At 37.8% G+C, this 25,763-nt stretch overlaps 2 protein-coding genes across 5 annotated transcripts in view; one reads left to right on the top strand and one right to left on the bottom strand.

Moving 5' to 3' along the window:
* Positions 1-301: 301 nt before the first annotated feature.
* On the top strand, positions 302-3,907 carry LOC115443636 (cytochrome b-c1 complex subunit Rieske, mitochondrial). Its single transcript, XM_030169118.1, has 4 exons — positions 302-620; positions 709-852; positions 2,133-2,310; positions 3,539-3,907. The coding sequence occupies exons 1-4, from the start codon at positions 416-418 to the stop codon at positions 3,825-3,827; spliced, it is 816 nt and encodes a 271-aa protein (XP_030024978.1). The 5' UTR covers positions 302-415; the 3' UTR covers positions 3,828-3,907.
* Positions 3,908-5,312: 1,405 nt separating this feature from the next.
* Positions 5,313-25,763, bottom strand: part of LOC115443189 (protein spire) — a 210,742-nt gene continuing 190,291 nt past the window's right edge. The window contains exons 10-18 of one of the 4 annotated variants that reach the window (XM_037441670.1): positions 20,970-21,087; positions 20,593-20,676; positions 19,648-19,759; positions 19,235-19,352; positions 11,181-11,327; positions 10,419-10,520; positions 9,778-9,915; positions 8,642-8,880; positions 5,313-8,334 (exon numbers count right to left, since the gene is read on the bottom strand). In XM_037441670.1, coding sequence (XP_037297567.1) covers positions 8,136-8,334; positions 8,642-8,880; positions 9,778-9,915; positions 10,419-10,520; positions 11,181-11,327; positions 19,235-19,352; positions 19,648-19,759; positions 20,593-20,676; positions 20,970-21,087 — 1,257 coding nt within the window. In that variant the 3' untranslated portion in view covers positions 5,313-8,135. Of the gene's footprint in view, positions 8,335-8,641; positions 8,881-9,777; positions 9,916-10,418; positions 10,521-11,180; positions 11,328-19,204; positions 19,353-19,647; positions 19,760-20,592; positions 20,677-20,969; positions 21,088-25,763 lie in introns of all 4 variants that reach the window. The other 3 variants (XM_037441668.1, XM_037441669.1, XM_037441671.1) reach the window with 3 other exon arrangements.

The following is a 25,763-nucleotide window of genomic DNA, read 5'->3' as shown; positions in this document are numbered from 1 at the left end:
CATTTTTAATAGTTAAATACTATTTTACAAAACAACATAATTGACTCTTTTTTTACATAGCTATAATCAACCATTTTTTTAATAAGTAAGTAGTACTTTTACATAAAAATTGTTGAAGCCTAACGGTAAACGAAGCCTGAAGGTAAACGAACACATTTATATTATTAAGGGTACATAAATAACTTAATTTGTAGTTTATTTGAATGTAGGAATAGATAATATTATTCTTTTCATCGACTTACATATAACTTGAAACAAGTTTATGTTTAAAATATAACCATCTACTCGTAACGTGAAATGTTAGATAACAATTTTTCGAAGCTGTCAACCCGGAATTTGACATTTCTTTAGTGGGCACTTGTGCTCAGCGAAAATAAAAAGCAATTTCTATTGCGTATATCTGTAGGAAATAAAAATGAATTCCGTAGTAAGGGCTGGGCACTTGGCCCCCTTCTTCAAATCATCGTCTCAGGTAGTTTCGAACGGCTTGAAGCCAGTGGTGGCTGTCGCCGTGCCTGCAGATAAGTTGGTGACCCAGCCGCTGCCAAAAACTTCGACTGTGCATTCTCTGCATGGATCCCTTCCGATTCAGGGCCTGAAGGTCAAGGCGAGCGCAGGTGGTGAGTTATTTGTGGTGCTGTAATGCGTCGTATGTGGATAAAATGTGTTATTTATGAGGATAAATGTTACATAACGTTTTGGTTCCAGCCCAAGTACAAGTGCGTTTCGCTCACTCTGATATTTCGTACCCTGATTTCTCTGCGTACCGCCGCAAGGAGACCCAGGACCCCACCGCGAAGGCGGACGAGAACGTCGATGGACGCCAATCGTTCACCTACCTTATCGCTGGAGGTTAGTTTTTGAAGGAAATTGTTGAACTACCATGGTTTTCATGTCCACAAATATATATAAGTTCAGAATATTGATCAATATTCACACAACATTTTATATATTTTTAAGAATTTATGTTATTTGTGGGTGTGGTGAAATCATTAAGAAGTTATTTTATTTCACCGTTGGTATGATATATGATGGACTGTAATATCCATATTGTATAAAAATTCTTTAAAAACCAACACACGTTAATTATTGGTATAAACTTGAAAATATGTTAAGGCCATCATTTTTAAAACAGTTTTAATTTTTGTAACAGGTTAATTGTGTTGCCATAACTACACCAATATAACTCTCCATAGGCTGTTATTATTACTACTAATGACTTATTACAAAAGAAATGTTTTAATAAGTCCATAGTTGCATTAAATTATGAAAGTTTAAATAGGGTGATAAGGATGCAATTAAACTCAGCTGTCAATTAGTAATATTTATTAAAATGGTATTACAGGGTCATGTTGATGTTACGTTAATAAATGAAACCACATACTCATATTTACCTTTACTAACATGGCACTAAAATCATCCAGGAATTGTGATTATTTCCATCAAAATTCCAGTTTTGTTTCTCAAATTTTTTGGTAATTTTGTAGTTCAATGTGAAGATGGTGTGTTTTGTGAGTCTATTTCTGACTGTAGGTATGATGCTGTTGCTACCAATTCTTTTCATTAGTAGTGACATTATCAAAAATATATTTTATGTAAAACAAATAAATTAATGTATTTGTTTATCTATAAAATTTGAAAATACCGATCCTATAAATTAGTTGCATAATGGAAATAAGTTTACTTTTTATAATAATTGTTCCATTAATATCATGACGAAAATCCCACTAAAATTCTTGATTCTGTGCATCTCGCCCTAAAGTACAAAATATTTTAATGTGCAACCCACACTATTAGATAGAGATAGACAATTTAATATTGAAAATTTTGTATTTATTAACACTAGCCTAGTGCAGATTGGTAGACTTCACACACCTCGAAATTCCTATAGAGAACTTCCCAGGTATGCAGGTCTCCTTATAATATGTTATATGACATATGATAGTCATATGTTTTCCTTCACCGTTAAAGCTAGCAATAATTCACAAAGACCCCACCACCAGAGAAACGGCAAGCTCTCCTCGTCATTCTAAGCAATAAAAAAAATACAGAGTAATTACTATATTATCATAAAATAAAGCAAATATGTTTTGCTACTATGTGTTTTTACAATTATGTTTAACATTTTTCAGCGGGTAGCGTTGCTGGTGCGTATGCCGCCAAGTCCGTGGTCACCCAATTTGTATCTTCCATGGCTGCTGCCGCCGACGTCTTGGCCTTAGCCAAGATCGAGATCAAGCTCGCCGAGATTCCCGAAGGAAAGTCAGTCACCTTCAAGTGGCGTGGAAAGCCGCTGTTCATCCGTCACAGGTTGGTTAATATTTAAATCTATACTAATATAATAAAGAGCTGTAGTTTGTAAGTATGTTTGTACGGGTTAATCTTTAGAACTACTGAACCGATTTCGATAAAAAATAGAATAGTAAGAGTTTGACGTCCTAGGGCATAGGCTATTTTTTCCTAAGGAAAATAGTTTTTATATTTCATGCAGGTGGCATAGCGAACAAAAGTTTTACTTAATGATAGAATGTGATGAATAATAGACATACTATTTACATTTGCAAACCTTACTTTTATAATAGTATGTCGGTATGTTGTAATATGCACGAATAGAGCAAAGGATTAAAACATTTTTAGCATAGAGATTATGGTCCATAGAGTGGAAAGGACCAGAACTCATGGGTTTTTTCTTATTCTAAAAAAACATGGTTGCCTTTGGATTTTTTATTTTAGAATAGACATTGAAACAGAGTCCCTAGCAAATATTGAAAGCATAATAATGATATGAATTGTAGTGTTATATAAATAGAATTCTTAAATTAGAAATATTGTTGCATTTGTTTGTGACATGGTCTCTACATTTAAATCTTTGACTTGAATAGTAAGTAGAGTTTGGAGAAATAGTGTTTTGACATCAATACAATTAAACCAATAATATGTTGCATGTTTTCAAACAGCAGATAATACAATAGGGTATTTTCCTATGTTTGATTTTGTACATAATAAAGCGAATGAAGCCCTTCTGTGAAAACTGCATTAAAATTGGTTAAGAAAGGAGGTAGTAATTTATATTTGAGATATTGCAATATACATCGGGGGCGCATAGTAGGGTTATCGCTCCGTCTCTTTCTTTTGTAGGCAATGCAATTCCCGATGACGTCACATGCGCGTATTGCGCTTCTTCTCGTTTCTTGACACTTCCTTCTGCCGAATATCAAAATCTTATAACTTGTTAATTTATTTACGGATTTTAGTTATTCTTTCTGTGTTAGAATATAATAACGTAAATATCAAAGTTAAGAACAAAAACGAGTTGTACATCTGATTGGATGGTATGACAGTAATTTAAAAAAAAATAAGAATGTTAACTTCGAAGAAAACACTGGTTACATATGAAGAACCGTTTCTTTGTACCAATAATGTATAAAATATTTTGCATTGTTACTTAAAATAGCAATTTTATAATTTTTGAACTGAATTGCCAGGACCACATAAGCAAATTTAAATATAATATTTTATTCTGTTAATATTTTTCCAGAACCGCGGATGAGATCGCAACCGAAAAGTCCGTGCCGGTCGACTCCCTGCGCGACCCGCAGCACGACGACCAACGCACCCAGGACCCCAAATGGTTGGTCGTCATCGGAGTGTGCACCCATCTTGGTTGCGTCCCGGTCGCCAACGCCGGTGACTTCGGCGGCTACTACTGCCCCTGCCACGGGTCCCATTACGACGCGTCTGGCCGTATCCGCAAGGGCCCCGCACCCCTTAACCTGGAAGTACCCCCTCACAGCTTCCTCGATGAAGGACTCCTAGTTGTAGGTTGAGTTATTGTTAGACAATTTATTTATTAAGGATACAGTCCGATAGACCATTCAATAAATGTGATGCAATCATTTTACTGTTATTTGTTTTTTTTTATTAATATTGCTCCTAATGTCTACTTACCAATTTTACTTGTATGTATTAATGAATTAACATTTTTCGAGCGGCAGATATGTATAATACCCAAACCTTTTGTATTCTATTGGTAGTTATAGAATACTGTACTGTTAAAAATAAATTAAATCCTTATTGACAGTTTATTGCTTTTTTAATTTCAAAACTAAATTATGTTATCGAAATCAGGCAGAAGTGCCCTTGATTACTTTCCGGTATATACTATTTAATTTCCCATTTCACTACCTACTTCTATTATTTTTATCGATATCCAGATCCATCGCGAATATGATCCAATCAGTTACTGCTTAATTTGATTTTATTTTATTTTTGGAATCGGACGGAATTAGCTATCAATTTTAATTATACGACTGACCGATATCGGGATAATTATTTAATTTGCTAATCAATAATAATGGCACTTAATGCTATTTTAATTTCATTTCATTAGCATTTGGACTCTCGTGTCTTAGCATGCTAAATATTCATACTAATATAATAAAATAGCCATGACCGTCTACATGGTCAAAAGCTAATTATTCAATTAGCCAGATCAAGATGGCCGCGAAAATTTTCTATTTCATGAAATTGCCCCATCATGAAGTGATCAATTTAAAGATTTAGTCACGACGTATTTTTATTGTTTAATTATTGCTTTTAATGACGAGCCGAGCTTGTTATTCGCCTGATGGTAAGCGATACGACCACAGTAGGAACACCGTTCAACACATTGAATTACAAAGTATTATTTTGGTACTCCACTGCGCTCGCCGTCCTGAGACATGAGATGTTAAATCCTATTATGTCCTGTAGTTACACTGGCTACAATGTCCTTCAAACCGGAACACAACAGTGACTACACACTGTTGCTTGGCCGCAGAAATAGACATTGGGGTGGTACCTACCCAGGCGGACTCTCATATGAAAGACTGAGCTCTCATATGAAACTTGACCTACCACGTCAAACATTCAATTTACAACATTACATTCGCAACTATATTTTTAAGACATCCCATGCTGTAAATTACTGTTGAATCTGTTGGAGATTGTAACCTTCGTCGTGACTTATTATTTTTTATATGTTCTATTTTTAGAACTAATTGTATTTTGTTTGCCATAGTTACTTCTCTTTAGTCCGAAATAAACACTCATGTCAATAACATCTTTTTACTAACTTTATTTAATTACTAAGAACATATACCATATTTACAACAAACACAAACAACAATCCAAGTATAAAGAAATCCAATACGACCATCAGGCATTATTTTGTAACTGAAAGAATTGATAGGGTTAATGAATAGGCCTAGTGGCCATTTGCAAGTGACTTGACTATGAAAATGTAGGGTAACAGTAAATGTAAAACAAACACATTTGAACGATTTGTAATTATTTTAATTTATCGTTATCATTTTTAAATTTCTTTAAGTATGTTTTAGACAGTTACATTCTACGTAACATCTAATATAGACTACAAATTTACACACATTTACAAGAATTTGCAACTGGGAATCCGAATTAACAAATTTCAAAATCAAATCATTGTTTACAAAATTTAACTTCCAATAACATTACCAATTTTGCGAAATAAAATTATAATCGAATACAAACCAAAAACAAAATATTACGAAATTAAATTAGGCCTGTTTTCGTTTAAATTTCTGAAATACAGTTATCAAAAAATATTGTCTTTATTACATGAAACCATCTTTAAAGCATTGAAAGTAAGCTTAAAAATATATTAACTAACGGAGGGACATAAAAATTACACAGGAATAACCCAGTTTATAAAACGATTTAAGTATTTTTTTACAATAAACGATTACTTTTATGAACATCGAAAACTAACGCTAAATAAGTTTAAGTAAATCGCATGGATGACTCTAAATGTTTCTATATTTACAAGGAAAACAATGATTATATATATTTGGCAAAATAATTTAGTTACCTAAAATGATGAAGGAAGCATTTTCAAACATACGCAAAACAATCAGACTTGTAATCGGTTACACACAGTCGGATATTCTACACGAGTCATAAACGAATGTAACCGACTATGAGGAATATTTTTTTGTATATTTTTGCATATAGATAACAAAACTTAAGGAAATAAATAGTAACTTATCTACATTTTGTTCTTTACTTATATGTAGGCACGTCTAGAGTTATTAAGACACAAATTCTGTGGTACACGCGACCGACTACACTGCGTTAAGTGCACAGTCATCAATAAAACTGAATGATTTCCATTTTCTCAGTTATGGCACAGACAAACTTAATTTGATATTAAATGGCTCAGAATGTCATTTGTTGTATATAAAATCATTCATTTTTAGCTTTCAGCAATAATAGAATTTATTTGGATTTTTTATTTTGCAACTTGATGTGTTCGACGTAAACTGGTGTAAGTGTTATATTACTCGCCAAATGATTTATAAATATTATGTAAATAATTTTAAAATATCAATACGCCTATCGAAATTTATACAATGTACAATATTTTAATATAACCTTTACAAACTTAACGGCTAATGATTTGAGTTTTGACACTTACATTCGTTTACGCATCGACCCCAATTTATAAAATAATAGCCTACTCCACTGTTCTTTTATAAGTTAGTAACAGATACATACCTACAGTAATAAATTTATGTCCTATAAGATACTTACAAATGAAAAAATTATACTAAATATGTACAGAAAAAAAAACACATTTTATTTATAATTTCATTGACCTAATAAAATCATTGAATTTAGATATTCTTCTCCTATAAATAAAATCACATTGACTACAAATATTTCATTATTTAATTATAACGCCAGTGTTACCTACGTTGAGATAAAATTTCTAAAACAGTGGAGTCGCCATTTACAAAAATATATATATAACAGTCATATACTCCTGATCACAAAGATTCTTATTGAATATCGAAAACTACGAGACTCTTCAAGACACCCATCCAAATAAATTTATCCCAATGTAAACTAAAATAAGTGATACAAAATTACTTCTCTTAATATTTCTAACATTATCGATAGCAAAAAATCCAAATAAATTCTATAAACGCCTCCAGCCGAAGTCGTAAAGTTATAGTCAGGGGGAAACTAGGGCTTGCTTCCTGTTCAATTACAGTTAAATAGAATACAGTGAATCAATAAACATTTACACATTTTAACATCATTCATAGTCTACATAATATTGAACACAGATATCAATTTCACATTCATATTGTATATTAAAATTCAACATTCGGGAAAAATATAAATCTATTGACAAAATATCATCTTAGTAAATTTTTTGAATATATTCATAATTTTAATACAATTAACTGATCTAATGAAATTTATATAACATCGTTTGTGCGATAAAAATTAAACTTTCTCATCTGTCAAAGGTCATAGAGTATTGTCAAAAGTTTTTGTCTAAAATGATAATGGTCGAACGAAACACAACATAGACCTACACAACCTCGGAAGCTCTTGTTTGAACATCTTACACATCAGATCATATTTCCACGGGCTAAGAAAGATATCGGGGTCCACCGCCTATCGTAAAGATTGCAAGAATTAACTTTAAATTACCTTAATTAAGGAAACTCTTGGATAGAATAAATGTTTTTTTTTTTTTGCAATAGCGAAGAAATAGCTTAATTAATATAGAGACGAACTCGTATCAATAAACGCGCTGCACGGCGTACGCAAATTTATTATAGTGAAGTTTATAGAAGTGAAATGGAAATTTGATCTATGTTTCATAGGCAAATAATGTTATATTATCGATATCGATATGGCGATGTGGAGTTTTAATATCGAATTTTGATACATAAAAACACCGATAACTGATTACGTCCTAATTCAGGATTATATACTGTCCATGTAATACAATAATATCGATTATCGACATATCGATATCGATTGCAGGTACTTTACGCCGTCGATGCGATTCGAGCCCTCTATGTTGTGTCACAGTGGAACAGTAACTCAAATCCGATTAAGTTACTATTCCAACTGCGATGAGTTGACAACGTGTAGCCGTGACGTACGGTCAGCAAAAACTTCAAATCATACACAGATAAGTTCGAATTTATTTTTCTTCGTCCAAAATAAACTACAATTTCGGCGAATAAATATAAACTAATATAAGTATATTTAATTTGAAGTTTTTTCGACCGCGTAGACTGTTGTAACTGCGATGTCTAGCAGTCGGCGGTGTAGACGGGCGCGAGGTCGAGCGTGAGGTGTCGCAGCGCGCGGTCGCGGGACGCGGAGCGCGACGCGCGCGAAGACTTGATGATCTGCAGCACCATCGCCTTGCAGTCGTGGCACACCGCCATCTGCACGCCGCGCAGCCGCTCCGCCGCCGCCGCCGCCGTCGTGCTGCGGGTGTATCGAGCCCTATGGTCATAATGGCTTTTATATATTTCAACAGGGTTTCATTATAAAGGGGTTGAGGACTATTTGGAAACGTTATAGTAAAGATATTAGTTAAATGAAAATCATAGGTGTGATCATTTGGCTGCAGTAATGTTTACTCAAATCTGAAATCAAGAGGCTTTGGGGTTGATGACATACTCAAGACTCCATTACAGAGGGTTGATGTCAAGCAGATAGCAAACCGTAAAGCCACATGCAAATGCAAATTTTGCAGCTTCTCATAGTAAAGTGACATATAAGTACAAGTTGAAGGATTGTAGATACAAACCTGCGGTCGATGGTGGTAGGCGTGCTGGAGACGTGGTGCGCGCCGTCGATGCTGCGCGACATGGCGGCGGGCGGCACGGACAGCGCGTCGCTGAAGCCGAGCGCCGAGCCGCCGCGCGAGCCGGGCGCGCTGTGCGCCGCGCCGCCCGCGCCCCCCGCGCCCGCACACCCCGCGCCCCCCGCGCGCCGCGCCGCCGCCGGGCTGCTCGGCGCGCTGCCCACGCTGTTCTCTATCATACTCTGCACACCGACACAGACATCACGTTATAGGAATTAATAAACACCACGTATGGACTAGATACTTTTTTATGGTGATAAAATGCGTTATCTTTAAGATCTCTAGGAGGGAATTACTGAAGCGGATATGTTTGTTTCACTGCTCTTAGGGGCCGTTCAAGTATTACGTAACGCAATTTTTGAAGATTTTGGAACCTCCCCTTCCTTATGTAACGCGCCGTAACGTTTTCCTGTACGCCCACGCCCCCCCTCCCTCCAAAAGTAATGTAACTCTAAAGTGACAATTTTTTTTGTAATCTCAATTATTACGAAAAATACCCAAAAGTCGCTAAAATACCTACGTTATTTTTTTTAAATAAAAAAAAAAATGTTACGTAACGCTTTGTACGATACCCCCCTCCCGCCCCTGTAACGCATCGAAACGTTTTACTAGACCCCCCCCCCTTCTCCCAAAAATTGCGTTACGTAATAATTGAGCGGCCCCTTACTACACAACGTCGGCGCTCGAACGTAAAGCAAGCGAGCTTAATATGTATAAGTTACTTATTAATTGTCTCATTCTGTGGAAATAAACTTCCTCATTCTAATGAGACTGAAGCAGCATAAAGATTATATTTAGCTCGCGTGGTCTTTAGAGCAAGATATAATTATTATGCAAATAAAAAATTTAAGTCACTTGCTTAATGGTAACGACGATTGCTCCGAACAAGTATAACTTCAATCTAGAAATTAAAATTTCAAAAATTCTACATGACAATCACATACATTGTGAGATCAAATCTAATACTGATCCACGTAAAATAGTATAATAATAGTATTTATTCATTTTAACCAACTTATCAGACGACCCCATAAACAATGCTAATATTAAAAAGAGACTGCTAGCAAATAAGTATTTACCGTATGCTCAGGCGACACGAGCCTCGACATGAGACTCCTCGGGAAGGAGGAGTGCGCCTCGTCCTCCGGCGAGGGCAGCAGCGACGGGCTCAGCAGCACCACCGGCACGTGCGCGAAGTGCTCCGTTGGTATACGCATCTGTACAAACCAGTACGAATGCAAATTACGAATACTTCAAAATATATAGAGAGATGACTTTCAATCGAAGGCAGAGATTTTTAATTAAATCGCATATTTCTGAAATGTTTAAACTTTTCTAATGTTATAACTTCAAATGTGAAATGATTATTATCAAGATTTGTCCCTCAAATTGGTATAACGTCTATATAGGCCATGATACAAGTTATTTTTACTGCATGAAGCAGCCGAAAACCTTTATGCCGTGGTAATCGAGACGGCAGTAAGTCAGAAAAAGAGGGTCTGCTTTATTAAACGGTTAACTATCTTATAGTTAATACATTTATAATTTAGGAAGGTCTATGCAACCTAAAACAAAAAATGCATATTGAAAAAAGTTAGTTAAACAATTCCAAATCAGTAATAAAAAAACATGGCCACTTTTTATTTACTGCCCTATCGATTACCACGGCAGCAGTTTGACAATTACAAATATTTTCAAACACGAAAAATTGTCGAATTACCTTAGAACAACACTTTTGACAAACAGTCTTTTTGCACAGTTTGCATTTCTGCCCCCACGGGCCGAAAATGCCAAACCGTGTCTTCAAACACAGGAAGCATACCTGAAACAAAGGAAACATAATTATAAAAAATGACAAGAAAATAAATATACAATCTCAAAAACAAAACCACATTGGTAATTTTTTCTTTAAACCAATCTATGAGAACGCATTTTAGAAATCGATTCGTTAATATTATCCTAAAACCAGGTTATACACAATATCATTCCTACAGGAATTTAATAAGTGTAAGTGGTCAAATAGCGAAGCTTTTACAACAGCAAGGATTAGGACAAACGAGATATCACTGGCGGGTACTCCAGCATTGTCTTTCGCTGGTGGTAACATATATGTACATATTTCATATCCACCCGGATAGCAACCACAGCACACAAGGTGTTAAACCCGCCATAGTGGCACACGTGTGTTGCGTTCCGGGATCAGCCTGTGTATATCCAACAGGCCGGCATAATTATGTCGACTGTCGAGGGGTAATCATCTCTCATCACTCGACATTCTATTAGCCCCCATTTACCATCAGGTGGTCCACGTGCGTCGCGTTCCGGAACCAGCCTGTGTATATTCCAACAGACCGGCATAATTGTGTCGACTGTCGAGGGATAATCATCTCTCATCACTCGACATTCTATTTTCCCTCAATTACCATCAGGTGCAGTGGAGTCTATACTGTGCCTATATACAAAACATACAAGATCTACTCACCCTTCTCTTCTCAACGTCCTCTTTGACCCTGCCCTCCACAGGCAACACTTCCAACTCGGCCTTGGTCAACACAGACCTGATGTGCACGATCTCCTCCAGCGTCAGGGATAGCCGGTCGTCCGACATTATAGCATCTTGCCACTGTTTCTGTAATAGATCATTTTATAGGATTGTGAGATTTTGTGTCGATATCCCATATCTCTTAATAAAATAATGATTCCAAAATTTATAATTTGTTGGAGTAGTCCAAAAACTCATTTCTGTTTGCGATTTTTTTTATTTTTCCATTTTTTTAATGCTGTAGGTTTCATTATTGACTTATCTTTAACAATTTCAATTTTATAGCAAAAAAGGTTGCAAACAGAAATGACTTTTTTGACGATTCCCACAAATTAACAATTTATTGAGAGTGAAATATCTGAGTGTTAAATTTAAATTAAAACTATGAAAATAATTGTAAAAATACGTAGATGTTGTAACTTTTTGGACGACCAACAACTTAGTTCTCGTCGTGACCATGAAGGTTGCAAAGTTTTCTAAACGTCGGGAGAAATTGTAATATAAAAACCGCGATAAAATCCGTAAAATAGACATGAATTTGTTTATGGTCTTCAACGCTTCTTAAAATAGGAACTCACTTGGCCATTTTGTCCTCTTTAAAAAAACAATTTGTGATCACAACGACAACACGCAACACATTTTAATATAAAAATGACTAGAAAATATTAAAACTTTTCACACAATACCAATATTTAATAAATGGCATAACTATAGCCAATGTGAAAAAATAATCGTATGACCTGCCTAAATTGAGAGCTACTTCGCTGAGAAAATTTTAGTGAACTGTTCATTCCCTCAGCTTTACAGCGGCTTATAAAATTTCCATTTCCATGCACTACTTATTTACCAAGATATTAATTTGCATACATGTGATTATATAATAAAAACACACACACAATGAAAATATCTAATTAGAGTGCATGCAATAAGAGCTAAAGTCATGTGGAGACCCCAAGCAGTAGGTACCATATATTTTACTATCAAACTTAATTACAGTAAGTATTTAAAAGAATACTGAATTCATAAAAGGAGTATAAAAAAAATCATACACATCCAAACCCATTATTATAATTTAAATAAATAGATGTATTTCTTATCTTTTATGATTATTCAAAATAAATTTTATAACAACTTTACTTTGTGGGTTCGGGGCGAATTGAATTGTAAAAGCGCGTGTGATTGACGACTAAGAATTTATTATTATTTGACACATAATCAATAATATACACAACTACACAATATAAACGCAAATACATTTAGGGACTAAAGACGGTATCGCGACGGAGCTCGGGTGATGCGTGTACGCGTGTGGCGAGGGCCGACAACGGACTGGCGACGCGTCCCCGAGCCGCTACGTGGCTGTCCATTGGCCGAGCGGTAACGCGAGGCCGTTATAAAACGCTCCGCGCATGCGCGCTACTCGCTCGGCGCGTTTTAAAATTCGGACACGTTATATCCTCCCCCTCCGAGTCACTACAACGACCCGTTGGTGACTCGGCAACAACAACATGACGTGGCCGTCCGCGAGGGCGCCGAGGCTGTACTGGGGCTGAGACCTGACCAGACTCACTATTATACGGCTTCAAATCAGAAGCATGAAACTTTCCTAAAATTTGGGCATCTAAGTCACTGACTTCGTAAGTAGTAGGACTAACAACTTTACTTATTCGATAAGGTCCATCACGTTTGGGCATAAATTTTCTGGTCCTACCTTTGGATGCATCACTGAGTAGATGAGTAGTTACAAGTACTAAATCACCTACATGGTACTGTGTAGTCTGTCGCGTCTTATCAGCATACTTTTTCCTATCATCTTGACGAAACTCAGCCCTATCTCTAATAACATCCCAGTTATCTATGAACCTACGAAGGTATGGGGTGATCTGAGGGAGGAAATTCTCTTTATCTAATATGGCTCTTAAATCACACTGCGCATCAAATGGGGTTCTCATTTCTCTGGCGAACATAACGTGCGCGGGACTGGATCCTAGGGTGGAACACAGGGCACTATTCATAGCAAATCGTATTGAAGGCAAAAATTCTGGCCATCGGCGGTGCTCATTTCTCACTAGGATCGAGAGCTGTGTCCGTAAATCCCGATTCTTTCTCTCTGCAGGATTTGCCTCAGGGTGATATAAAGGAATAAGATTTTGTTTGATGCCAAGTATGAACATGCATTGTTGCATGGTGGCTGAGATAAATTGGACACCATTGTCTGATATGACTCGGCGCGGGAATCCATATCTAAGAAAATATTCACTAATAAGCACAGATGCACATATCTCTGCAGTCGCTTCTTTCAAGGCAAATAATTCGACCCACCTGGTGGCCGTATCTTCGACTAATAATACCCATTTCTCACCATGTTCGCCGTCTGGCAAAGGCCCAAAAAGATCGATGGCGAGTACTTCTCCGCGCTGATGAAGGACTGGTGTCTGTAGGAGTCCAGCGGGCTTCTGATTCGATGCCTTGTATCGCTGACACTCTTCACAATTCTTTAGATAATCCGTAATATACTTACGCATCCCCACAAAATAATAATTTCGGCTGATGCGATTAAAAGTCCGTTCTACACCTTGGTGTCCGGCTGTGGGGGCATCGTGAAATTCCTTTAGGATCTTTTCACGCATAGTAACTGGCACGACGAGCTGTGGCTGTTCACTATCTGAATCTGGAAGATAACGGTAGAGAACTCCTTGGTTCATGATGTAACCTCTATCTAGCCATTGAACGTTGACTGGCCCGGAGTCTTCAAGACTGTTAATAATTTTGGCAACCTCGGGATCTTTCTAGCTGCTCCTTACGGAGTTCAGCGGCGCTTGCCCGTGGTAAATCAACGTTAACACTGCAGACATCACAACCTTCTTGGTTGGTGTCGTCGCACTGAGGACGGCTTAAGGCGTCAGCCACAACGTTAGCTTTTCCGGGAGTATATTCGAAACGAATATCAAAGGCTTGAAGCTTCATAGCCCATCTAATGAGACGCCCGCTTGGCGTTTTGAGGGTTAAAAGCCATTTTAGCGGCTGGTGATCACTTTTGACCACGACTGGATGTCCATCCAGATAACCCCGAAATTTATCTGTGGCCCAAACAACTGCTAAAGCTTCCTTCTCGGTCGTGCTATAATTTCTTTCCGCTGACGTCAACAGACGGCTGGCATACTCAATAGGCCGTTCTTCGGGCCCTTCGCCCTGAAGCAAAACAGCTCCTAAAGCGTAGTTGCTGGCGTCTGTGCGTAATACAAAGGCCTTAGTATAATCAGCCTGAACTAATATAGGCGCGGAAGTTAACATGTTCTTCAGGGACTGGAATGCTTCCTCTTGGGGATGTTCCCATATCCACGGTTCGTTCTTACGAGTAAGCTTGGATAAGGGTTGACTTACTTGGGAAAAATTCGGAACGAACTTCCTGAACCAGGAGCATGTTTGTAAAAATGATTTTAAATGTTTTAAGTTCTTAGGACTGGCCATCTGCAGGACTGCGTCGATCTTTGCAGGATCCGGCTTGATGCCTTCAGGAGTTATCACATGTCCCAGGTAATTGATCGTTGGTCGTGCAAAGAAACATTTTGCACGATTTGCACGAAGGCCGAATAGACGCAACCGGTCAAATACTTTTTGTAAGTCTTCTAGATGGCTAGAAAAATCCTCTGAAATGATTAGCAGATCATCTAAATATGCTAGCAAAACAACGCCCTGCAAACTAGCGCCAGAACGAAAACGATCAATCAAACGTTGAAAGGTCGAGGGCGCATTCTTTAAGCCAAAAGGCATACGTGTGAAGCGGTATGTCCCAAATGGAGTTACAAACGCGGTTTTATCACGATCAGCTGGGCGAACTTGAACCTGCCAATATCCCGCTTTCAAATCAATTGAGGACATGAAACAATGACGCTTCGTAAGCTGCAGCAGCTCATCTATGAGCGGAAGCGGATAACTATCCGTCTTCGTCAGAGCGTTTAACTTGCGATAATCTACGCAAAATCGGATACTATTGTCCTTTTTGGGAACTAATACGGCAGGAGAGGTCCATGCAGACTCGCATTCCTCAATTATACCGTCTTCCAGCATTTTATCAATTTCGATTTTCATCAACTGCTTCTTTGCAGGAGTGAGGCGATATGGAGGTACTGATATAGGCGGATGATCCCCAGTGTCGATATGGTGTTCGGCATACGGAGTGGGAGCTCCCCCTGGTCCGAAGACTTCTTCATTATCGCCTAAAAGTGAAGCTAGCCTCTCACGTTCGGGAGGGATTAAGCATGGTTCCCTCGTCTTCTCTTAGGAACTCAGCAGCAGAACAAGACGCAAGGCTGTTAGAATACTCATATTCTAATGGATATACTTTTCCAGAACCATGAAAGCGCCATGTGGAAGTAGCAAAATTAATTTCCAATCCAGCTGCTGTTAAAAATCTATACCTAACAGTGTATCATTGTCCATCGCATCGGGAAAAACAAAAAATTCTACATGAACACTCCTACCTTGAATCTTGACTTCAAGCGTCGTTGACAGCATCTGGCGTGTTAGCGCGGAACCGTCGGCGAGCTTAACACGCATTGGGCTTGGTTTGAAGAGTTGATTATGCTGTTTCAGTAGGGCGTAGAGTGTGGTTCCGGCAATAGATCCTTTAGACGCGGTATCGATTAAGCCCATTCCTTTAATACCTAAAATCTCGATACCTAAAATAGGTCGCCGTAATGTACCCTCATGGCGAGAATTAACTGATGAGAAGGTAACGAACCTCTCATTATTGCGTTTCGAAGCCGGACCACTTAAATTATTCATTTTCAGATTGTTTCCTGGTAAATTCTTAGTGACCCTGTTCAGTAAACCGGTTTTCGAAATTTGTCCCGAAAAATTCATGGTCACCCTACTTCGTGAGCCCATTTTCGGAATTTGTCCCGGAAAATTTATGGTCACCCTACTTTGTGATGGACACTGTTGAAACCTAACATTTTTGATAACGCGATGTCTACTATGCAATATAGGTAAATCACAATACTTATGCAAACCATTATTTACGATACACTTATTATAGTTAGGTTCCCTAGGAAGCAATAACTCACGTTTACTAGGTACACGAGTGCGATTAAAAGACTCCCCCCTGAATTACAGGACGAGATGGCACATTCATAATACTTTTATGCTTAACTTGTTTATAGGGAACATTCATATTACGTTTACAAACAAAATTACTATCGGGGGGTGTACTTTCGTTATTATACGAACTATTAATAAGACTAGGTTCTGTAGTGGTGAGTCCTGTGTTTACATTAGCACAGTTTGAACTTGCAAAGTTAACACTACAATTACGAGAACATGAGTCAGGTACAACCCCAGTACAAACCATAGGATAGGTATCAAAATTACTTACGTGCGCGGACGCCTTACCAGCAGCCGTTGCAGGAGGGGTCGGATATTTTCGCGGTTTCGAGCTCGACATCGGAATAAAATCAATCGCGCTAAAATTTGAATTACACTTAGAACAATTAGGACGAATCACTCCGCTCTCGCCGCATCCATAACACGATATAATATTATTCTTATTGTTTATATTACTATCACGAGCACGATCTACACTTTGTAATAATTTACGACACTGTTGACGTGTATGTCCATAGTTTTTACAATAAACACAATACGACGCTTTCCTCATCGGAGTAGCGTTGGAGTCGATGCTTGGTATATGATGACGCGAAGAACCCTCTGCTGTCGAAGACTGACGGTTGTAAGAAGCTCGTTGCGTTGACGGCCGCATCGTCGCGGTCGTCGCAGGCGTCGGCGATATAGCGCGGGCGCGCGTAACAACGGCGGCACCCTTTGAGGTGTCGGCGCGCGTAACAGCGGCGGCATTCTTTGAAGTGTCGGCGCGCGCCTTTTGTGAATCCGCTGTGGCTTCCTCGATGCTTCGAGCTTTGTGAAGGAAGTCATTAAAATTAGAGAACTCTTCTCTTCGAAGTCGTTTACGTATGTTATAATTAAGGAGTCCGTAGATCATATCCAACTGGACTTTTTCAGTGAGGTCCCCGCTGGGTAGACGTGCTAAATGGGCGCGCGCTTTAGCCACAAAAATATCTGTTTTCTCTTGAAGCCCTTGTGGGTTGGAGAAGAGTTCCACGTATATACGATGTGGCGGTCGGCTATCTCCGAAAGCGCTGCGCAAGCATTGAAGTGCGCTATCCCAAGTGGTGATGGTCTGTTTTACTCCTTGCCACCACGTGGCTGCTTCGTGAGTAAGCAGCATTGATAGCCCACGTAGAGCGTTAGTGTCGCTAACGTTGGCACAGTCTTTAAACGCTTCCACTGCATCAATAAAACCATCGAGTGACTCCGATGTCGCTCCGCTGTAACGAGCCTTACACGTTGCGAAGTTGCCTGGTGCAGGTTGAGCAGAGGACGTAGGTGTGGCCGGCGCGGGTGAAACACACGCGGGCGAACAAGATGGCTGACGGGCATCTAGAACTTTTATCAAGCAGGCGTTCGAAATGTTCCGCTTGCGCTTGCTGCAAGGATGTCATCATAGAGGCGATATCGCTCGCCGTGATGCACGCCGAACCTTCAGTCACGGACACGCGGCGCCGCTCCGTTGACCTTGGCGTCGCCATTTCTTCTTGTTCCAAGTCGAAGTACTCGGTTTGACGTCGTTTGTTCCGTGCCGTACGTGGCATTTTGGAACGATCACGTAACAGTTAGTTAGCACTTATTCACAAAACTTATTCGGCCCTTTCGTTGGGCAGCCAGTTTTATAACAACTTTACTTTGTGGGTTCGGGGCGAATTGAATTGTAAAAGCGCGTGTGATTGACGACTAAGAATTTATTATTATTTGACACATAATCAATAATATACACAACTACACAATATAAACGCAAATACATTTAGGGACTAAAGACGGTATCGCGACGGAGCTCGGGTGATGCGTGTACGCGTGTGGCGAGGGCCGACAACGGACTGGCGACGCGTCCCCGAGCCGCTACGTGGCTGTCCATTGGCCGAGCGGTAACGCGAGGCCGTTGTTAAAACGCTCCGCGCATGCGCGCTACTCGCTCGGCGCGTTTTAAAATTCGGACACGTTATAATTTTATATTTTTTTATAAAGCAGTCGTGCCCATAACCTTTCGTTTCATGCTGTTTGTGCATTACTCAAAACAACTACGTGTTAGATAGCTAGTGCAAATAATGTTACCTTAATTCCAAAATAATCGATTTATTTTTATGAGTAGTAACAAAAACTATACCTAATATGTATAAAACTTTGATAGAGACTGATCCCGGAGATTACACTTACGAAATCTAATTTAACGTTTTATTTATACTGTAGTAGTTGACCGGACGTATTTAATATATGTATGTACGTATATACTATAAAACTACAAAAACTTCCTCTCAAACAGAGGTCAAATTAAGCAGAACTCAAAAAAACACCTTATTTATAACCGGTTTAATTTCGACTTCTCTCGGTAGTGCAAAATTCACGTTTCCACTTACCACCTGTTATCTAGTACTTTAGTGTGTCGCAAATTGCGTCGTTCCAACCTACACATTAAAAATGAAAGTGTTTTGTGGGCGGATATATGGGAAGTGAATGTGTCAGACGTTCAACTATACGCTTGGATACATTTTGACCCAAATTACATTATAATAGAGTTGAAAATTTACCATACTAATTGTAACGGTTTAAAATATTCACTACGCGCTGTTTATCCAGTGTGAGTGTTAATTTTGATAGAAATTCTGTTTTAGAATAATTAAAAAAGAAAAGCCATTTAATTACGTCGTTGAATTATAAATAAAATAATAATTAAGAGAACAAAAAGTAAAATTCGAACGCCTTTAAAAAACAATATTCAAACAATAATTTAGTTTGGCAACACTTAATTACATTCCAGTGATAACCCTATAAGTTGACATCCTTACTCCCCTCGTGCCACCACCGTGCGTGCTATAAAGCGGTCTACTCACATGCGGACTACGTGTAGGGCTGCCACTAACCGACTTGATCAGTTCATCCTGCAGAGACGATCGCGACCATGACAGCTCGCCGAGCTGTACGTCCGCATCGCTGCTGGCGAGGGACGCTGCGCCGGCGCATGACGCTCGAGAACCGGGCCTGGAAGACGATTTAGGTTACAGCTTTGAATACATCTAGATTTTTTTTTCTAATTTTATTATATCCCAAATTAACAGCCTAGATAACTTAATAATTTATCTTTAATAGGCACAGACTTCTAGTACTCTCGGAGTGAAACTTTGGTTTTGTACTATTAAGCATAAAGCACATTGAGTCCTCTAAAACACTCCCGAAGCACCCAAGAGGATTTTATGTAATCGACTATATATTGCGTACTTATTTTGTAGATGTAATAATTATTTTATTACATCCAGAAAACAACTAGGGTTATCACCTGGAATGCGGCAGAGAGTGCGCGCCGTCGGTAGGTGGGCAGGCCGGATGTGTGACCGTGTGGCGGCGCATGGACGCGCGCCGCGACGGACACTGCGTCGCCAGGTCGTATGCTGCCAACGTAATAATCCTTTAATACCATTTCAAGATATGTAGTAGAATTTTTACAAAAATATGGCAACACTAATGAAGCCTAAATCGGTTCGATAAGTGAATTAGAGTGGATTTCAAAAAAAGAACTTTACGAGTCGTTATTAATATTTTCAACATCAAAGCTTGCTTTTTAGGTTACAATTAAATAATAATATTTGTTAAAATTAAAAAGAGAAAATTTGAACTTGAAAAGCTAATCTCAGATTCTAGTTACTGAGATTTTATGTTTTGTAACAAAATTAATTAAAACATCAATGATTGTGATAAATATTAACACTTTAGTAAAAATAATGTGAAAATCAAACATAATAGTGATGTTAATGGTGAATTTATTGAATTTAGTTTTTACATCTAACATTTAAAAAAGTAATAATGATTTAATTAAATTACTAATTAACATATTTTATGGTTATAATGTTATGTTTATCTACTCAGAAAAGTCAGAAAAGTAAGCAAAACTATGACAGTTAATATTAGTCTATAATGGATAGTATTCATATAGAATTTACTGTGATAATTTTGGTAGAACTGTTTAAATTTATAATCGGTTTTTACTGGCATAACATAGGTATTTAAAGTCTTAAATACCCAATAAGTTTAATTACTGTTGCCCTAATAATATTTATAATAGGAGTTAAAATAATGAATGAATCTTGCTGCTCTAGAAGAAAAGTCAGAAAGTGAATACATTTGAATGATTATAACATCGATCTATATGGTATTGCGAAGCGCAGTTTTTGCAAAACAAAAAAGCGTGACGTCATGCGTTTATCGCCACAACATGCTGTCATACATTCGAGTGTCTCGTCGCAGAACTGATGGTACTCGTCGTGGGTAATGCGCGTGCGTGGCGGCGCGCGCGGCGGCTCAGCGGCCTCTGCGCATGCGTCAATGTCAACCAATCACATCGGTGCCAATGTTGCCAGCGTTAAAATTGTGGGGGTCATGGTAGAAAGGGGACATAATAAGCGATAGCTTTTGTTACAATTATAAAGACACAAAGATATCATTGTAATTCATAATATAATTCATAGGAGCTATCTCAGGTCCTTGATCATCAGATTTCTTCATCCATATTTACTGTCAGTTCTATCCTACATTCTTTATTAGCTTCTGTGCCAGGGTACATACAAATCTTAAATCTTAGTAAGTGTTTGGAGTGAAACCTACCGGTTCTCTTCCAAGGTTTAGGAGTTTGCTGTATGGGGGCCGTGTGCCTGGGGAAGGGCTGGGGCGCGCAAACTTCAGGACTTGTACACGTCTCCGTGTCATCCTCGTCTTCGTCATCCTGGAGACAAAAGAAAATAAAACTTTATAAAAAAAAAACAATTGAACGTCATTAATATTCATCTTCTATCTATCTATCTATCTATATCTTCTATACTTATAATAAATCTGTAGAGAGGTCAATTCTGTACATGAAATATATTTCCAAAATAATAACTATAAGGGGGTGATTAGGGATCGACACTGATGCCAAAAATGCAATTAGTAAAATTTTTGTCTGTCTGTCTGTCTGTCTGTATAACCGTTATAGAAACAAAAACTACTCGACGGATTTAAACGAAACTTGTTACAATTATTTTTCATACTCCTGAGCTGGTTATAGTATACTTTTCATCACGCTACAATTAATAGGTGCAGAGCAGTGAAGGGAAATGTTGGGAAAACGGGAGAAGTTACTCCATTTTTTAAATTTCCGTCGCGTGTGCAGGATCCCATCATCAGACCCTGACCGGACAATCGGACCACCTGCATACCACCATACATTAAAAAAAACATCCCGACAAATTGAGCACCTCCTCCATTTTTGAAGTCCGAAATCCACGCGGGCGAAGCTGCGGGCGGAAGGCGGCTAGTTATTTATAAAGTGGCTAAGGGTCCATATAACGCCGATTTTTGACGGCTTCCCAGAATGGTCCAGTAGAATGTCGACTGACGAGAGATGGTTACCCCTCGGCAGTCGACACAATTATGTCGGCCTGTTGGAACCGGATGTACACAGGCTGATCTCAGAATACGACACATTTACGTGAGTCACTATGACGGGTTTTAACACCTTGAGTGCGGTGGTCACTATCCGGGCGGATATAAAATATATCCTATCACCAGCGAACCACTTGGGATTCGAACCTTAGATCTTCGAAGTTAAAAGCCAACATCACGATTTATCAGAAAAACCGATTGAAAACAAAACACAAATACTGTGGCTCAATTTTCATTATTACAGCAATATGACTGCTTCAAGTGTTTTATTACATTGCAATAATTACTAACTAAAGTTGCGACAATGGTTGAATGGACGGTTATATTAAACTATTCTAAGCTGTAACAATTGTTATAGCAAAAAGAACTTTAAATACTATTAAAGATAAAATCCAATTTCCTGCTAAACATATTATGAATCCGTCCACTGCTGTGTCTGTCGGTCTACGTATTAAACTACCGAACGGATTTCAATGAAATTTGGTATGGAAATAGTATGAGACTCCTGAACGAACTTAGACTACTTATATCCCGGGAAAATATATAGCGGGACTTTTATCCAGAAAGAACTGCTACATGCGTGCAAAAGCTATTTTATTAATACAATCATCTGTATAATTGTTAGAAGTAAACCCATCAACCACTGCATGGATTTGAATGAAATTTCGCACTCGTATAAATCATTTTCTGGATTAACTGGGTTACTTTTTAATTTTTATCCAGTTAAACTACACAGTATAAAATTAGAAAAATTTAGGCCAAACTACACCGTAGACCAAAGTATTTCGCCCTGTACTCCTCACACCCACGTGGGTATACAATCCTTGGACTAAGAAGGTCCATGGATAAAATTACTCAGGCTACGAGGATAATTTCAAACGGTGGTATCTACTTACCATTGGTGTTTGCCTTCATCTAAAACAACATTCCACGTTCCACGCCAAAAGAGGTCAATTCACGCTAATATCCTCACATAGTATTTATTTAAACCTTTTAAAGTAAATATTTCATACATCACCTTAATCGGGTGTAAAAAAATGAACTAAGGATTTGGAGTCCTAGATTTGGCAATACTTATACATACCTATACATACTTAGAGTTGACTGACGTAAGCTAATGCAGACATATTCTGCAAAGAATGTAACAAAAGGTATCATGGCGTTCCTTCAGGCCTAACTTTATATCACTTCTAATGTAAGTACCACACACACACCACCCTTTTATGCACGAAAGGGTAGGCAGAGCAATCAGGGAACCCAGTTTTCGTCAATTGTGATGGGGCAAGCCTATGGCCATATCGGCCAAAATTATTCCGGGCTGATAGTGAACAGAAAATCCAAATATTACTTTGGCTGTCAAGAGATTTGCACCCTTACAGCTGTGAATATTAAGTATATACCTTTATATAAATCTATATTCTGCACTGTCTAAGTTTATCAATAGTTATTTAAGTTAATAATGCGGCCCAAAGATTTCAACATATTAGGTTTGCGTGTGAACGGATATTCATAGTTATGGACCTAGTTCATTTCATTCCAGTTTGATATAATTATAGTGAGTCTAGATCTTGTTTCGTTTCGAGTAGACTATTCTAATTTAGTATAATTTGATTACATTATAATGATGTAAATATTTATTGTTTTTATTTAGAATGGCATGTTCGTTGCAATCCCTCAAACGCGTTTTTTTATTTTTGGAGGTTATGCGCGTATTCATCGTAAACGTACTTACGGGCCGCATATAAATTTAAATTTAGAATACATGTGAAGTCTACCAACCAGCATTAAAATAAATGTGTAAAAAATGTTTTTTTTTTTATCACATATGAACTCTATCAACCAGCATTAAATAAAGTAACAAAATACAATTCTTATATTTTCTTTGTTATTTCATCCGTATAAAGTCAGTTATTGTTAGGCTTGCTTCCATTTCCATTATTTACACTTCAGCGAACTACAATTCGCCACAGTCGTGAACCGAGAGCCCTTACCGAACCTTATTCAATTTTCGAACGTTTTACACGCCACTGAGAGCATAACAAAAAGATTCGGTGAAAATTTGTATTACGAAAGTGGCCGATGTTGTGGCATGCTGTGTGGAGTTTTGATAACTTCTGAGCTTATATTCATATAGATTACAGTTTTATTAGAAAAAATACTGGGGTTACTTCTAAACAATCTAAATAATCAAGGCATTGCTTAATTTATCACTTTATAATTTTCCTTTTGGAAATTCCTTTACGAATAGGAAGCTACATTACTTCTAAGTACTTGACTTTTATCCCGGGGAAATATAAAGCTTGACTTTCATCCCGGAAAATCTATTACGCGAGCGAAGCTGCAGGCAAAAGCTAGCGGAAAATAAAGGCAGTACTATCTGTAAAGACATACATTGGACTGATGTATACCAAAAACGAGAGGGCCCGAACCAGCCTAACGTACAACTAAGTTTCGAAGATCCCAACCTTAAATTCATTTTTCATTCAATCATTCATTCATTTTATTGATTTGAATGACGAGATGAGCTTGCCGTTCGCCTGATGGTAAACGAAACGCTCACCCATAAACAGCAGAAACACCATCCAACACCTTGAATTACAAAGTATTGTTTGGTATTCCACTGCGCTCGCCATCCTGAGACATGAGATGTTACGTTTTATCACGTCCAGTTGATACACTGGCAACAATGTCCTTCAAACTTGAACACAACAGTGACTACACCAGTGGCGAAGCGTCCAAACAAGCCGATTCCCACCGGCTTCCCTTTTAGGTTTTCGGTGATACTAAACAATATATTTAATAGGCAAATATAAATTTACAACATATCAGACAATGGACAATAATTATAATAGCTTAACTTATTAATTATAATTGATAACTTAATAATGACATCTATCGGCCATTAGCCCGTTGTTTGTTAATTTAATCGATATCAATTGCTTATTTTAAACAACGTTAGATGGCGCACCTTGTATTTAGTTCCCCAGAAATTCCGTTACCTAAGTGAAATTGTGACGCCACAGGCAAAGGTAACCCGCTGTCAAGCGGCTTAATGTCGTAGTATGTTTTTTAATATAGATGGCAGCACTTTCTATGACTTTCTATGCCAGTGTTTGTCGAAATCGCGCGGAAGATATGGGCAAAGGTAACCCGAGCTAGTTCGGCTTCACGTTAACCGACTTTGTATAGTTGTCGCTTTTTACGTCCTTCAAACGTCATAATCTATTATGCTACCAAGTTGCGGTGTTTTGTAAATTGTAATATTTATTTTATTTTTTGATAGTTCTGTGATGTTTAGTTACCAGCGCTTTGTTTATTTAGAAACTACAAATAAAAGTGTATTATGATGGAAATAACTACCTGTGATCAGTTTAATGTCTACCTTTACGTAAGTATATTATTAGTCGGTGATTTCACATGATTTAGATGGTAAAATATTTGAAGAAGATCTGAAAGTTTTTGATTTTAGGCACAAAATGTTTGTTAGAAGAAAATAAATATGATATTTTACCGAATTTAAAGTAGCACCACGATACAATCAAAAGTTAACGAATAACCTTTCTTGATTATAATTTAAATTGATAATTATATAAGTTTATCATGTAGGTAGACTTAAACTGTTGGTCTGTTTGGCGATCGTGATACCTATTTCTATTACATTTATAGTTTTATTTTGAAAATAAACAGATACTTATAGGTAGGTAGTGTGGTTATAATTTTAATACTTACTTTTGTTGCTGTTATAACAAATTAATAGGTAAGTACTTATACTTTGATTAATGGATCGAGAATTATCTTCGTTTATTGTTCGATTTTATGAATGTTTCAATTATTTACGCATAATAGGTAATTTAGTATGTATGTCAACGTTTGTTGATTTCGAATCAAGACTAATCCGTTGTCTTAGTTTTTGTTTTCCGATAAATTGCCCCCGATATCTTAACTGACGCCAATTTTTTTTTTTACACCGGGTTACCT

The sequence above is a fragment of the Manduca sexta genome, chromosome 23, assembly GCF_014839805.1.
Source record: "Manduca sexta isolate Smith_Timp_Sample1 chromosome 23, JHU_Msex_v1.0, whole genome shotgun sequence".
Classification (NCBI taxonomy): domain Eukaryota; kingdom Metazoa; phylum Arthropoda; class Insecta; order Lepidoptera; family Sphingidae; genus Manduca; species Manduca sexta.
Note: the sequence above shows the minus strand (reverse complement) of the source record. Positions and strands in the feature narration are given on the sequence as shown.